Source organism: Eleutherodactylus coqui, chromosome 6, assembly GCF_035609145.1.
Source record: "Eleutherodactylus coqui strain aEleCoq1 chromosome 6, aEleCoq1.hap1, whole genome shotgun sequence".
In the NCBI taxonomy this organism is placed as follows: Eukaryota; Metazoa; Chordata; class Amphibia; order Anura; family Eleutherodactylidae; genus Eleutherodactylus; species Eleutherodactylus coqui.
The window spans coordinates 95,274,576-95,290,006 of NC_089842.1; the positions used below are offsets into that span (position 1 = coordinate 95,274,576).

General features: G+C 44.6%; 1 protein-coding gene across 2 annotated transcripts; it reads right to left on the reverse strand.

Annotated features, from left to right (window-relative positions):
• Nucleotides 1-77: 77 nt before the first annotated feature.
• Nucleotides 78-12,598, reverse strand: NOSIP (nitric oxide synthase interacting protein). 2 transcript variants are annotated; one of them, XM_066607193.1, is made up of 9 exons: nucleotides 12,497-12,598; nucleotides 10,532-10,624; nucleotides 9,297-9,402; nucleotides 7,145-7,226; nucleotides 4,539-4,680; nucleotides 3,869-3,999; nucleotides 2,706-2,893; nucleotides 1,157-1,265; nucleotides 78-807 (listed from the first exon to the last, which is right to left on the reverse strand). In XM_066607193.1, the coding sequence occupies exons 2-9, from the start codon at nucleotides 10,599-10,601 to the stop codon at nucleotides 736-738; spliced, it is 900 nt and encodes a 299-aa protein (XP_066463290.1). In that variant the 5' UTR covers nucleotides 10,602-10,624; nucleotides 12,497-12,598; the 3' UTR covers nucleotides 78-735. The 2 variants fall into 2 exon arrangements, with proteins under 2 accessions (XP_066463290.1, XP_066463289.1); XM_066607192.1 differs by having other exon boundaries at nucleotides 3,869-4,002.
• Nucleotides 12,599-15,431: the final 2,833 nt, after the last annotated feature.

Consider the following 15,431-nt stretch of genomic DNA (forward strand, 5'->3'; position numbering starts at 1 on the left):
GTATATCCAGAACAGGGGAAGCTAAAGACTAACGAGTTTACAGCATGTTATTGCTATTTAAACAGTAAGCTCTGCACTGAAAGCAATGAAAATTTTTATTTCCATTTCTGAATAAAAGTTACACTATTATACATATCACACGTCAATATAGACTGACACATCAACTAAAAAGAAATAGAAAGCTTCCAATCACCCAGCACCTAATAGCTGAAAACCCACCGGTCCAGCATGTAGCCAGACACGGATATAACAATAGGTTCACAATGTGTTACAACTCTACCCTGAGTTTTCGGGCAGCGGGTTCTATTTGAATACCCGGATCGTGAAGCTATGAATGCAGTGTGAATCCAGCCTAAGGCTACATTCACATGGGCGAGTGCGATATCGTGCTTGCCAGTGTGCGTTATATACACGGAGTCGGAGTTTTTTTTAATCAAAAACTCCTTGCATCACTTCTGTGTAATTACGATATTCAGACATGATTTCCATGCGTGCTAGAGGATCATAAGGGTTTCCCATTGATTTCAATTGGTAACATCATATCGCACTTGGATGCGAATGCCAAGTGATGTCTTCAAAGGTCCCATTGAAAACAAAGGGCAAGGTGTTCCAAAATATCAAAACTACTCCTTTGGAATGGTGACTGTGGGGAAAATCTAATGCATAATAAAAAGGTATGTCGCACACAAACGCAGATCTTTTGGATGCAGACAAGCGGATGTTGCAGTATAATCTTCACGCCTGCATGACCGGTCGAGCTTCTTTAGCTTCCAGTTGAACTCCAGACCCAGAGAATCCTGTTCCTCCCTGTAATCCAAATATCAGAATAGATATGAGCTACAGATATTACATTATGCTCTTTAATTGGATGTAATGGAGTATGGTTGTGTCGCTGTGCTGCCGATGGCGTCACTGCAGTCTGAGTGACTGAGTTAAAGGGCCCATGCACATTAACTAATCTTCCCATCAGGTGCAGCCCGGCAATTATCATGAAACGACTAGCGGCTGCCGCTACCATAGTATTTGTGACATAGCAGCCTTATACATACTGATAAATGTCTGTCTTGTAGTTACTAAATATTATACAACATAATTATAGGCTTCGGGTTTATTGCCCTTGGAACAAAGGCTAGAGGCATGGAGAGATGGTACATACCCTCTGCAACACAATGATGTCCTTCTCCGTCAGTTTATCCCCACTGATTGGATCAGTCATATCTTTTTTGATGAGTCTTTCAACGCATTCGAGGGTAACCACTGCACCTCTGGATAACAACAGAACAGAAAAGAGTCATTTAAGCACAGCAGCATCATACGTGACACTTCACAATACATATCAAAGCCAACGTTAAGAGTCTGTAGTCTACTAAAGGACTACTCTGGGCAATATTACTGGCAAACACTCCTTCAACCCTACAGTCTCACCTATTCCAGCAGGCTCTAGCTTCATGTCACTACACCCCATGTCCTGCACTACCAGATAACGCAGATAGCGAGGTGGTAACTGGAATAACCACAATAGACGGGCCGAGGGGACAAAAGAATGTTTGCCTAGAATGTCTCTTCAGAAGGGAGACCAGCATAAGTCTATATTATATACCATATTGCAAAAAACATTTGGGCACCTATTAGGTTTGCCAATTTCAACCGTAACCTTAGGTCGGCTTCACATGGGCATATTCGTGAATACAAAATTTGCGCACGCAGTGAATAGAATCCGTTAATTTCGATCATTAGTTCACATGCACGTATTTTTTCTGCGCATTTAAGTCATGCCAACACCCACCCCCCACCCCCCACCCCCATAAAAAAAAAAAAAAAAAGCACGTTTTATTTTCCTGTGCCTTTATGCATCAAAGTCCCCATAGAAGTCAATGGAGACATGCAAATGTGTGCATGATGAGATGCATGAAACACTGCGTAGTTGTGCAGGAAAAAGAACACATCTTGTCCTTTTCAGTGGTGTTTTTTTTTTTATGGCGTGCACAAATACACATGCCTTACATGTGAACAAACAGCAAAATATACACTGCTGCACGTGCAAAAAAAACCCCCCAAAAAAACACATTGCTTATTCCACAAATACATGGTGCTCATATACAAAAAAAATAAACACTGTGCCAATAAGTCAGCAGTAACACATTGACACATTCTGTGAAAGGACTGATTGACAGAGGTACATAGACCTCCAGCTGAGGTGGGCAGGAGGCTTGGGCGTTCATATGTTACTGCCCATGCAAAGCCTACATACAACCATGAGATGTACTATGACTTTCAACCACCAGGTGTCAGCATAAATCTACAAAGCGGAACCACAGATAAAAATCACGCAGGGTAAGAAATAGAGGGTGAAAAAAAAAAAATTATGTCTAGACTGCAGACGAAAAAGGATGTCCGCATCACTAGTGGAGACGAAAATACAAGTCAGCATCGCAGAAAACAAACATGCTGCATACAGACTGTTCAACAAACTCAGATTTGGTCATATGGAGATCACAAACAAAAAAAATTTTTTTTTAAGTAAAGAAAAAAAAAAATTGTTACAGGAGATAAGTACATATCTTCAAATGCCGTATAATCATAACAGCGTCTGAAACAAAGAGCCCATGACGTCCGTATAAGACTCATCATGGGTTTAGAATTGGTTAGCAGGTGCCAACTGTATGTGAAACTTCACAATGATACAATCACAGCTCTAGACTTACGAGGGCCGCAGCACGGCACAAGGTACAGAGTTGCCCAGCATATCTCGAGTCACGGCGCACACGTATCTGTCCTGTCGATTTATGAGGCCCACGCGATCCACGTTGTCGTCTACGGCAGTAAACTTCACAGAGAACAAGTCTTTCATCTTCAGGGATCTCCCGCTCATGGGGCAGTACACAGTCTTGTCCTGTATCAGACAGCAGAAATGGCTTTAACTGTCCTTGCAGCGGCGGCACAGATGCCACCTGCCCCGAGTTACAGGTATCTAACCAAATCCAATTGGCAATGATCACGGAGACATGCCAGAAGATCAGTTCTGTGTCAGAGACTTCAGATGCCACACATTTAGAGTGCCCCAAAATCCTTTATACCACATTCCAAATGAATAGTTATTCGAATCCATGTTACTTCGCCTGTCTAAACAGTACATTATGGGTGTGTGACCTGCGCGGCTGTTCTGGCACATCATCCCTTCTAAGAACAGGGGGCGCCATTGCTGCTAGTAGAAAGGCAGCGTGATGCCTCCACACTTCCGCCCCAAAACGAAAATATTGGTTACATCGTCAACTACATCTTTGCCTCTCCGAAATGCTTATGCAGGACGTGGAAAAGGGGTGCTATCTTACCAAATGCCAGCTGAAGGGCATAGAAGATTAGCAAAGGACCTTGGCAGATTAAAGGCAGTTTTCCAAGGCTAGTATACTGATGGTCTACCCTTAGAATAAGCCATCAGTATCCAACTCCTGCTGATCGTGTAACTGAAGATGTTCGGTACGCTCGTCCCCTTTGTTTTCCATGTACAGTGCCATACTTTTCATAGTGGCTGTGCCTGGTTTTGCACTGTACCTCCATCCTATTCGAGTAAATGGAACTGAGCTGTAATACTAGGCACAGACACCGCTACAGCTGTGCCTGGTAAACAATGAAGCAGATCGGTGATTGGAGATTGGTGCCAGGGGTCGGACCCCACCATTTTAATATTATGGCTTATCCAAATATTCTAGCTATGTTCAGATGATGCAGAATTACCGGGGATTTGTGCTGAGATTTTGTTTGACTATGAAATATCTAAAAGGGGTTTTTCCCCATCAAACACATTTAATCACCCATCCACAGGATTAGAGATAATCATTTAATCAGACGGGGATTTGACAATACTCACCGGCTTCTTCACAAGTGTAGATTTTGCTTCGGGTGTCAGTGATGGTATCCAAAAGCTGGGAAGTTGTTTAGACTTCTCCTCGCCGTTCTGCTGACTACTGCTGCCGGCCTCCGCTGTTGCCCCGCTGCTCTCTACTAAAAAAGAATAAAATTCCTCATTAAAAAAAAAAAAAGGGGAGGTCGGAAAAGTTATCATTTTTCCTTAAGAGGAGTGAGAAGGCTTTTAAGGCCATGCAACCTACTCTGGGAAATATATGCAAATAAGGAAGGTTGAACAATACCTCTGCAGCGCCACCTATTGGATAGTAGCATTCCTGCAAATCAATGTCAGACCCTTTATAAAAAAAAAAAAAAAAAAGGCCAAACAGCCTCAAGAATTGAGAATTGACAAGCCAGAAAACCTACCCCACCCCCCAAAAAAGATGTCTGTGTATGGTTTTAAAGACTTGTTTAAAAGGGTCGGACATCGAGCTGCAGGAATGCTGCCATCCAATAGGTGGCGCAGCAGAGGTAAAGTTACATCTTCCTTATTTGCATTAAAAAGGAAAAAAAGTAATTTGAACATGATCCTTATTTTTTCTACTAGCCTAACGGAAACCTTCCTGACAGGTAGCGAAAAAAAGTCACAGCGCAGAACGCTTCACATGGCAGCCGTGAGGTGTGGGCGTTACCTGCTTTCCTTGTAAAAGGATTAAGTGGTTTACTGATGATTGACATTTCCTTTTCAAGAAAGACTTTCATTTTGGATTCTTTCGCAGCTTTGTTTAATTCCTCCAGTTCTGTTTTTTTCTCGTTCTTCTGTTTTTCATAGGCCTGTGTGACAGTGGATAATACTTATTACTTGATGCTCTGAACTATTTAGGATTACAGAAGAACTCCTCAAAGTGTTCTCAGAGCTACAATGCACCCCTTCCCCATGTAAATAAATAGCGCTGACTTATTTGCATAAGTACCAGGGGGTTGTTACCTAGCAACTGTCTGTCTGACAGCAAGCGACCACCAGCTCCGTGCTTAGGTTAATCACAGTCTAGTGGTCATCTTGTTAAAGGGGACTTCCAGGACTTTACAAACTTCAAACCTTTTACCACAACAGCCTCAAAGCAGCATTCCACAATGCCTTTGGTTTACTTTAACCCTTTCCAATCCAATTTGTATCCTGGTTTTCCTAGGGGGCTTACTCTTTTTCTGCCATTATACAACAGCGCTATAGGCTGGCTAAAGCCAGTACTGCATGAGGTGACACGTTGGATAGGCTCCGACAGCAGAGAGGCTGGCAATATACAGTAAGAGAACCCCGACGGATGTCTTCCAACATCGGAGCTGTATAGCCTTAAATCATAATGTCTTCAGAGGTCAGACAGTGGATTGGAAAGGGTTAAATGAGCACTTGTGCTTCAATATTGGCGTCACATGATGAATGATCATGGTCAGGGACTCCTAGCTTCCTGTCCTGACCATCCTGTCTCAGCCACATGAATATTTATGAGCTGGGTGGGCAGTCAGGAGCAGAGGATCCCCCAGAGAAGAGGATACTGCATGCTGACTAACACCGCCCAGCACCGCAGCCTTCTCCCTCTACCTGTTACTGCTCTGATGGCCGCCATGCATTGGGCACTAGAATCTAATCTATTCCTAGATAGGAGCTCGTGTTTTATTCATGGACAAAATGTAGAATAGTGGATAGATGAGCAATAAAGGTTACACTTCTGGATGGTGGGTATGTGCAGCATACATCCTATTCCACAGCATTGGTATTCACTGGAATAAAGGATCTGGTAGGTAGGTGTGTGCGTGGCACTGTATGGGCAATAGACAACAGACACCGTGCACGTGTGTCTGAAGGACCTGGATAGCGCAGTGCTGAAGAATGCTGCCTTCAATGCAGGAGACGGTGTCGAAATCCTGGCTGAAACCTACATTACTGATACATGTGTGCACACTATTTGGTCAAAAAGAAAATTTTTGTGGAAGGAGATTTTATATTACATACATTCATTGTCAAAAAAAAAAAAAACACGTCCCCTATAAAGGAGTTGTATGAATCAAATGAAACTTTCTCTGTGTGATTGTAACATTGATATAAGTGATTACATATCAGAGCAAATGGATCATTTATTGCAGACAACTGACTTGAAGGGAGACTAGTACCCTGTTATACCACATCTAGCTTAGATACAAGATGCAATATGGTCAGGCATGGAGGCTCTAGTACCCTGTTGTACCGCCTCTAGCTTGGATACAAGATGTGATATGGTCAGGCATGGAGGCTTTAGTACCCCCTTGTACCACCTCTAACTAGAATGCAAAATGTGATAGGAGCGGGATGGAGGCTCTAGTACCCTGTTGTACCACCTCTAGCTTGGATACAAGATATGGCCCAGATGGTGGACTTTTTAATCTGCACGTCAAAAAGCGTAGAAAAAAAAAAAAAAAATTGAAAACTGAGGCAAAATGCTTTTTTTTTTTCATTTTGCCTCCCAAAAAAAGCAATAAGTGATAAAAAAAAAATCTGTATGTACCCCAAAGTGGTACCCATAAAACTGACCGCTCTTTATGCAAAAAACAAGCCCCTACAGAGCTCCATTCATGGAAAAAATAAAAAGTTATAGGACTTTGAATGCAGAGATTTAGAAAAACTAATTATCCAAAAAGAAAAAAAAAAAAAAAGGTTTTAATGCAGAAAAGTGGAAAAACCTAAAAAAAAAACAAAAAACTTGGCACCTTTGTAATTGTACCAGCCCACAGAAAAAAACATGTATTGTGTCATTTATGCTGCATGAGTAACACTGTTAATATAGTCTTATGTACCCAAAAATGGCATAAATAAAAAACAACATCTATTCAGATATGGTCTGTGTGAAGAAAATCACTGACTGTCCTATTCTTGTCTCATTTTATGGATGAGAACAGGGCATGCAATGGGCATGGTTGGTGCAGATTGGACAGTATATGGACAAGTGTGTGCGCCGTCCAGTGTGTGCTGCGCCCAAATTTCAGTTGCAACACGCGCACGATCCTTATGTTCAGACTGCAAAAGCAAATCCAGAAGAGAAGATTGTCCTCCCAACTACGGCCACGCCACTACATTGCTACAAACCCCATTCACAGGTACCAGATTGTTCCTCTGCAGGTCTGAGGGCATGCTCAAGACTTACACTAAGAAGTTTGCCTTTTACAAGTCATGGGGCAATATCCACTGCAAATCCATGTGCAACACATTGTAAGATATGTTTTGCACCACATCTGATCTCATCCAACAGATAAATCATATATTCACCTTCATTTGACGAGCAATCTCCTTTTTCTGATGCAAGATATACTCCAAAATTGCTTCCTTCTCATAAATGTATCCATCTGGCCTGGACAAAACAAGATAAAGAAGGATTGTGACTTGCAATGCCAAGGTAAGATTTCACTACTTTAGGCCCAATGCACACAGGCGTATTTGAATTGCGAAATCCGGAACAGGCATCCGCCTCTGGAGTCCGCAGCAAATACTGCCCATAGACATGCTATTGAAAAATCGCTTTTCCGTATCCATGAGCGGAAAACAACTGTGATTTTCGCTCGTGGAGGGAAAAATTGCAGCATGTTCTATCTCAGCGTGGATTCTACACAGACTGCTTCCAACAGAAGCAGGTTGATCCGTGGCACCACCTAGTGACGGTGTGGCATAATCTGTACTGTAATAATAATCTTTATTTGTATAGCGCCAACATATTCCGCAGCGTGTACATAGACAGGGGGAATACAGAAAGACAAAAGTACAAACATTACAGAACCACGGTTACATAGTAATCAGTTGATGGAAGCAGTAGGGGTGAGGGTCCTGCTCCAACGAGCTTACATACTACAAGTAATGGGGGGATACAGAAGATAAAGGGCTGGAGATGTGCACAGTATGGCGAGGTGGAGTGTGAGAGATGCTATACACAGACAATGGTCAGACATTTAGCCGTGTGACGGCAGGAGCGGTTTATAATGGCTAGCAGGGATTGCAATCAGTAGGTCAGGGAGCATGTTATCAGGCGGAGTACAGAGGGGTTTGTTTAGGGAATGCGGTATGCCTCCCTGAAGAGGTGCGTTTTTAGAGCACGCCTGAAGTTCTGCGAGTCCTGGATTGCTCGGGTAGCCTTTGGTAGTGCGTTCCAGAGGACTGGTGCTGCTCTGGGAGAAGTCTTGGAGGCGGGAATGAGAAGTTTGAATTAGAGGGGTGCGCAGTCTAGTTTCATTAGCAGAGTGGAGAGCCCGGGCTGGGTGATGGATTTAGATGAGGGAGGCAATATAGGGGGCGCTGCGCTGTGGAGGGCTTTGTGGAAGAAGTCATTGAGTTTTAATTGAATTCTGTATTTAACAGGCAGCCAGTGCAGTGACCGGCACAGGGCAGAGGCGTCTGAGTAGCGGCTGGACAGGAAGATGAGCATGACTGCTGCATTCAGGATGGATTGCAGAGGGTAGAGTCTGGTGCAGGGGAGGCCGATCAGCAATGAGTTGTAGTAATCGAGCCGAGAGCGGATGAGGGCAACAGTGAGCGTTTTTAGCGTGTCTACAGTGAGAAAAGATGCCAGAGAGAGGTTGAATATAGTGGTGAGATGGGAGATGACAAATGGAGAGAGGGATCGGAGGAGGTGTAAAAGGAGAGGGTCGCTAGCGCAGGCGGTGGGGCGAGCAGAGAAGAGCCATTTGGAGACTTCTACCTCTGTCGTTGGTCTGAGTACAGGCAGTGAGCAGGAGCTAGATGCAGTGCTGACAAGACTAGGGTCAGGGCTAGTCTGCGATTGGGAAGTTATTTCCTGACGGATGTCATCAATTTTTTATTTTTGAAGTAGGCAGCCAGCTCTACAGCACTGAGATCCGTCACAGGGGGCTGCGATTTAGGGCTGAGAAGGGTACATGTGCGCTGGCCGGCACATCCGCAATACAGATCATGAATAATCCAGACAGGTACACCAGGGTCACCGTCCAGATTCCTCTGCCTGGCTATTATATGGCTTGTATCTTACATTTATCCCCAGTTTTCCTCTTCTGTGCGCTCCATCTCAGATTGTCAGTTTTCCCTGAGCTAATGGGTTGGGACTGGCTGTTACTATGTCTTCACACACAAAAAAAGGAGACCTTGATTCCCTACATCTTTGTAGGTCACCCTTAGAAGCAACAGCAGCATAAAGGACATTTTACAGCAGTACTGAGCAGTGTAGATGTACATCTAGTATTGGTGTAAGACACTGTACATCACTTATTAGAAGCAGCCACATCTCTGTGTGCCACTGTCTTATTAGCTTGTACATAACTAGTGATTTAGGCAACGTTTGTTGCAATGGCAGTAACCATTTGACTATATGCCAAAATTTACACATTCTGACCCAAACTAATGGGGTTTTAATTGAGTTCTGATTAATCTGTGCTGATGCTGGTTCTATGTCACTTACGTTACTACCGGGTCTTTACACGGCTGTAGGGACAAGCAACAACAATCAAAATCTTTCACGGCATCTTTGCTGAGACGAACTGTCTGAGTGCCATATCCCGAAGCAGCTGAAATCACAAGAGGTTAATGTATTATTAGTCAAGGCAGAAAAAGACACAGGAGAGTAGAACATTGTAGACGTTATACATAATAGGTGCCATGAGATGTGTAAACTGTTAGCTGCATGCAAGACTGCATACATCTACTGCACTGCTAAGAGATTGGTTTTCATAACCAACACCGTAAGTTGGGCTGTGACTAGGGCTATGGATCAGTAACATGGAAACCAAAATACTGTTCAAACAAAGGCTGGACAGACGTCTGTCTGGGATGATTTAGTGAATCCTGCACTGAGCAGGGGGCTGGACCCGATGACCCTGGAGGGCCCTTCTAACTCTACTATGATTCTACGAAACCATTCACTGATCGCATTTAAAGGCCCAGTGTACTATAGATACACTTATGAGGCATACAAGAAAGGGTTAAGCATGGCTAATATTAAAGGGGACCTGTCCCTATCCCTAAACACCATACACTAAGTTATGGTGCACATACAACTTACCCCATTCTTGTGCTGTCCCCTGCACGTCTGCGTATGGACAGTGCATCGGACTCCTCTCTCAAGGCCATGTGCACGCTCCTATAGAAACACACAGCCTGCTGTATTGTCTGCGTACCGACTTCCACAGGTGACAACATATGAACGGGGAACAGGGCAACTATAAAACGTACATTCCCAGACTCCATGATCTGTATATGAGCACTAGAAAACCCCTTTAACAGGAAGCGGTCACCACCAGACACTACGTTATGTTGCTCGTAGGCCAGGTCTAGAGGAGTCTGGGGATATGCTTACCCTGCTCTCAATTCCTTTGATGTCACCTGTGGTTACAGCAAGGGCCACCTAAATCCATCACAGTTGCCTATCGTGGGTTATAGATCGGCGAGGGTCGCACTACTTCTATAGACGTGCTATGAACAAGGTACAGAACTTAATGTTACAGAGACTCAGATCCACCAAAGTGATACAAAATCCTGTCTATCCCAGAGTACATTCAGCAAACAGCAGTGAATCCTAAGGGGCAACTACACTGGGGAATAGCGAGAACTCCCTAATCCATTCTGCACTGGAAAGTCAAAGACGGAATACTAACTTTATATATAGAAAAGTGGATTATTATACAGATTGTTACTAACCGGTATCCTTCTTTTTCTCGTAGTAGGTGTAGACGGCGCCGGCGGTGCAGTTCTTTCCATGTCTTGTCATTTTGTATCTTTGTGTCTGTAATTCTGTGAATAGATAAATAAAGCAACAAAGTCACAGTATTTACACCAGATGCGAACATGTGGCCCACGCTCAGCCTACAGGGGGTTCTCTTCTGCAGATGGGGCACAGCTGCTACTTACTTGTATCTGCACTAGAGATGAGCGAGTATACTCGCTAAGGCACATTACTCCAGCGAGTAGTGCCTTAGCTGAGTATCTGCCCGCTCGTCTCTAAAGATTCGGGGGCCGGCGGGGAGCTGCGGGGGAGAGCGGGGATTAACGGAGGGGAGATCTCTCTCTCCCCCCGCCGCAACTCACCTGTCACCGGCGCCGGCCCCCGAATCTTTAGAGACGAGCGGGGAGATACTCGGCTAAGGCACTACTCGCTCGAGCAATGCGCCTTAGCGAGTATACTCGCTCATCTCTAATCTGCACGTGTACCTACTAGTTTCACACGGGCAAATTTGCACGCGTAATGTGCAAATACTAGAACCCACTGATTTCAATGGGTTTGTTCACATTTCTGTATTTCGGTTGTGCAAAGAAAGAGAAATTATATATATAATTACACTCAAAACAAACAAACAAACATGTTTTATTCTGTGTATTCACACCCCATGGAAGTCAATACAGAAGGTGTATGCAAAAGCGCGCACAATACACATGAAGATGCGTAAAACATTGCATAATTGCACAGGGAAAAGAATATCTGGAACTCACTAAGACTAATTAGCCATGTCAATCAGTGCACTGGTCATGCACAGATTAACCCGTGCAAAAAGTACAATAAAATACACCAATGCGAACAATTAAAAAAAAAAAAAAAATGGGGGAGTGGGGGAACCATTGTTCAAAGAAAATGCAGCAATCAGTCATGCACCAATGCACTTGCGCTCATGTACAGCCGGACATAAAAATACCCTAAAATCAGTCCCTTAAAGAGGTTGTCTGGGACTTTTATTAGTAAAGGGATTCTGGCACCAGGTTCATGAAGTTTGACTGGGAGCCGAGGTCTAAGTCATGGAGGCGGGCCGTGCGGGCTTCTCCCTGCCTGCATTACGGCGACTGACAGCTCTCTCCCCTTTTGTGTACAGCAGAGACCTGTCCCTCTGCATGCTGTAGCTCGGCTCATAGTCAGACTTCATGAAGTTGGTGATAGGCCATTAAGGGGATTCTATCCTCAGGATAGGTCATCAATAGTCCATTGCGATCTCCACCAATCATTAGACCACCATCAGTGCGGACGGCGCAGTAAGCAGATAGCGCTGTCAGCATTGCAGTGGCCTGGGATGGTACTGCAGGCACAGCTACAATATGGATAGTACCATTTGCTGCCAGCACTGTCCACAATGGCTCGGCCCAGTGAACAGCTGATTGGTGGGGTTGATGAGTGGCAGACCACCACGATCATCTATTGATGACCATCCTGAGGATCGGCCATCAATAGTAAAAAGACAGAGACAACCTCTTTAAAGGGAACGTCCAGATGGTGTAATGTGTCATACAGGCACCTCCACTCTGGACCCCCACTATAATCTAGGGGGAGGAGGATCAGGTGTAAGGAGCCACTCTTAAGATGGAGAATTTGAGGTAACCATAGCAACATGGGAGACGCTTCCTCCAATAATAGCCCCATTTACTAGTACACAAAAGTCCTGCGGATCAGGGCATGGCTGGAGAAGCCATCTGACTAACTGCTCATTTACTCTCTAGTTGTTGTCACATAACGTGTCAAAATACAGCCAGCACCACTGGAGACTCACAGACCCCCATTATACAGGGAGCAGAACTACAAGTCCCAGGATACCCTCCACAACAGTGACTGGGACTCCCGCTACAACGGGGCAGATCAGGTAAGTGAGCAGCGACCTCTCAGCAGCCCCACTCACCGCTTACCTTATATCTCTCCGTATGGGAATCCCGGTCTTGGCCCCCCAATACGGGAAGTGCTAGAATGTATTGGCTCCTAGCAGGTCTGATGACGTCGAAGTCACATGGTCTTGAGGTCACATGACTGGCTGAGAGAGGAGGCGCTTCCTGCTGATAGCTGTGGCTGTGAGGGCGGTGTCAGAGGACAGTCTGCAGCTGCTGGAAGGTATAGATGACATATTACCTTGATTCTGCAGGTCTGTGCCAAATGTATATAGTTTATTGTACATGCAACAGAAGAAGAAAAAAGTGCGGAACACCAAATTATGGAATAAACAGACAACTTCATTAAACTCATATAATAACAGAGAGGAAGGAAAACACCATATACCCAAATATGGTAATTAAACCCATAGGACATACATGAAAGAAAGTGCTAGCACCCGCCATATGGGCGGCTTCACATCAGCGGAGTTTTCCACGTGCCGCCCACATGAGACAATTGTGCGTGCCGCTGATCGCCATGCACTATCTTGGCGTGTATGTGTGCGTAATACGCTCCAAGATAGAACACGCTGTGATCTTTATTGCGTGCGTATTTTGCGCAATATGTGTGCCTGACAATATAGTAGCCTATGGCAGATTGGAACAGCATATTCACACAAGAATATTTGCACGTGCAATATGCATTGAATATAGCCCATTTCAATGGGTTCGTTCACATGCGCCTATTTTTCCTGCACATTTTGGTCTCACAAAAAACCCACAGCATGCTGTATTTTCCTGCGCATTTTCACACCAAAAGTCCCCATAGAAGTCAATGGGCATGTGCAAATACACGTGTAATATACAACGGGGTGCGTGATATGTGGTGTAATTGCTTGGGAAAAAGAACACATCTGAAACTCATTAGCATAATTAGTCATTTTAATGGCTCAGAGTGTCAGTGTGGTTTTTTGGCGCGTGAAAAAGTACGGTAAAATATGCATATGTGAGGTCAAAACAGCATTCATGCTGTAAAAACGCGGCACTCATGTGCAAGCAAATACGCGTATGCTCATGTGAAGTCTAACATATCACTTCCCGTACGGTAGGCTTACAGTGGAAAGTAATACCTTTAGTATACGGTTAATTTCACACAGGTGAGTGCGATATCGGGCCGTGAAACTCCGCCTGATATCGCGCTCGCCAACGTGTGATTTTTTGCAGATAGGAGGTGCTTTTGTTTTCAATGGGAAGCATCGCATCGCACTCGCGGGCCCCCTTACGTTGTGCTTTTGGCGGCCCCATTGAAAATAATGGGCAATGGGTTCTGAGGGAACGCCGAAAGATAAGGTACACCGCCATTTTTTTCCTGCACAGCGGAAAAAAAAAACGCTCATGTCTATGAGCCCATATTAATGCGAGATTTATGCGTCTCGTAACGCACAAACATGAACCCCGCTGTTTTGAATGGGGTCATACACATGAGTGATGTTTTCCTGCATGGCGCCGCGATGCGATGTTATGTAGTAAACAAATCGCAGCATGCTCCATTTCAGTGCGGTTCCCGAACGGACGGCTTCGATTGAAGACAATGGAAGCCATCCGATCCGCGGACGTGCGCGGGAAAGCAGGAGAATTTTTTTTTAAAACTGTACTGCACATGTCAGACGGCGAGCCATGAGGACCACGCGCAGTACGGCGAACCCGGAGGAGAGATCCACGCAGACGGGGAAATACAGGTAAGCAGAGCTCACTGGTCGAGGGTAGGGATGGATTCCGTGTGGGATTCCCCGCATGGAATCCGACCCAACCGTGGACATGAGGCCTTAGTATTACCAACTGACGTCCCCATCCCAACCAGTCAATTAATACTACCAAAAGCACCCTTTTAATCAAGTACCGGGATGGGTTAAACCAAAGGGGAGTGAGTGTGGGGGAGCTTTAACTTGGATTCTTTAACTGCTGCTGTATCACTGATCTCCAGGGTTCTTATAGAACAGCTCCCTCCCCCTATTTTACAGCCAGCCAATCAGTCCTTGTCACTAGGCCAGCAATTGTGCTCCTCTTTTTCCCTCCATTTCCGCGCTGGCCAATCAGATACTGTTGTCAGGCCAGCTGTTACCGGGGAAGATTTCTAAGGATGATCTCATCTGACCCTGAAATGAACTCAAGCACAAGGTGAGATACCTACCCCTCATTACTGAGGGTATATATATATATATATATATATATATATATTATACTTACTATTAAACGCTCAGATAACATGACACTTTTCTGCCTAATAGTCATCAAGCTTACTACTGTACCATTGATGTGCCACCGATGTTCACGAGAATTAACCCCATTCAGCGGGGCAAATACACGGCTCCTTCTTGCAGATGATTTCTTTTTCTATTGTGCTGACAAAATCCGTTCAGATTTGTCTGGAACGTGCCATCTGGATTACAATTATAGGGAAATTATGGTAGATATGATAAGGTTTTTCGACACAGAAATCCTCATCAAATCCTATGTGTGAATGGACCCTAAAGAGGCAGATCCAACAGGATCACACCTTAACAATAGATGATGGTCACAGCTCACCTCCTCCTCTCCCTGTGTCGTCTTTTGACACTAGTTTTTTACTTTTATGTATAACTACATGCTTCATGTCGAGAAATCACTGCAAGGAGTAGTGAATGCCAGGCTGGTTTTCGGGTAAGGATGTGCCGTAACAATGGAGGACTCCAGCGCCAAAGGTGAAATTAAAACTTCATGCTTTATTAACCCTTTCCAATCCACTGTCTGACGTCTGAAGACATTATGATTTAAGGCTGTACAGCTCCGATGTTGGAAGACGTCCGTCGGGGTTCTCTTACTGTATATTGCCAGCCTCTCTGCTGTCGGAGCCTATCCAACGTGTCACCTCATGCAGTACTGGCTTTAGCCAGCAGATAGCGCTGTTGTATAACGGCAGAAAAAGAGTAAGCCCCCT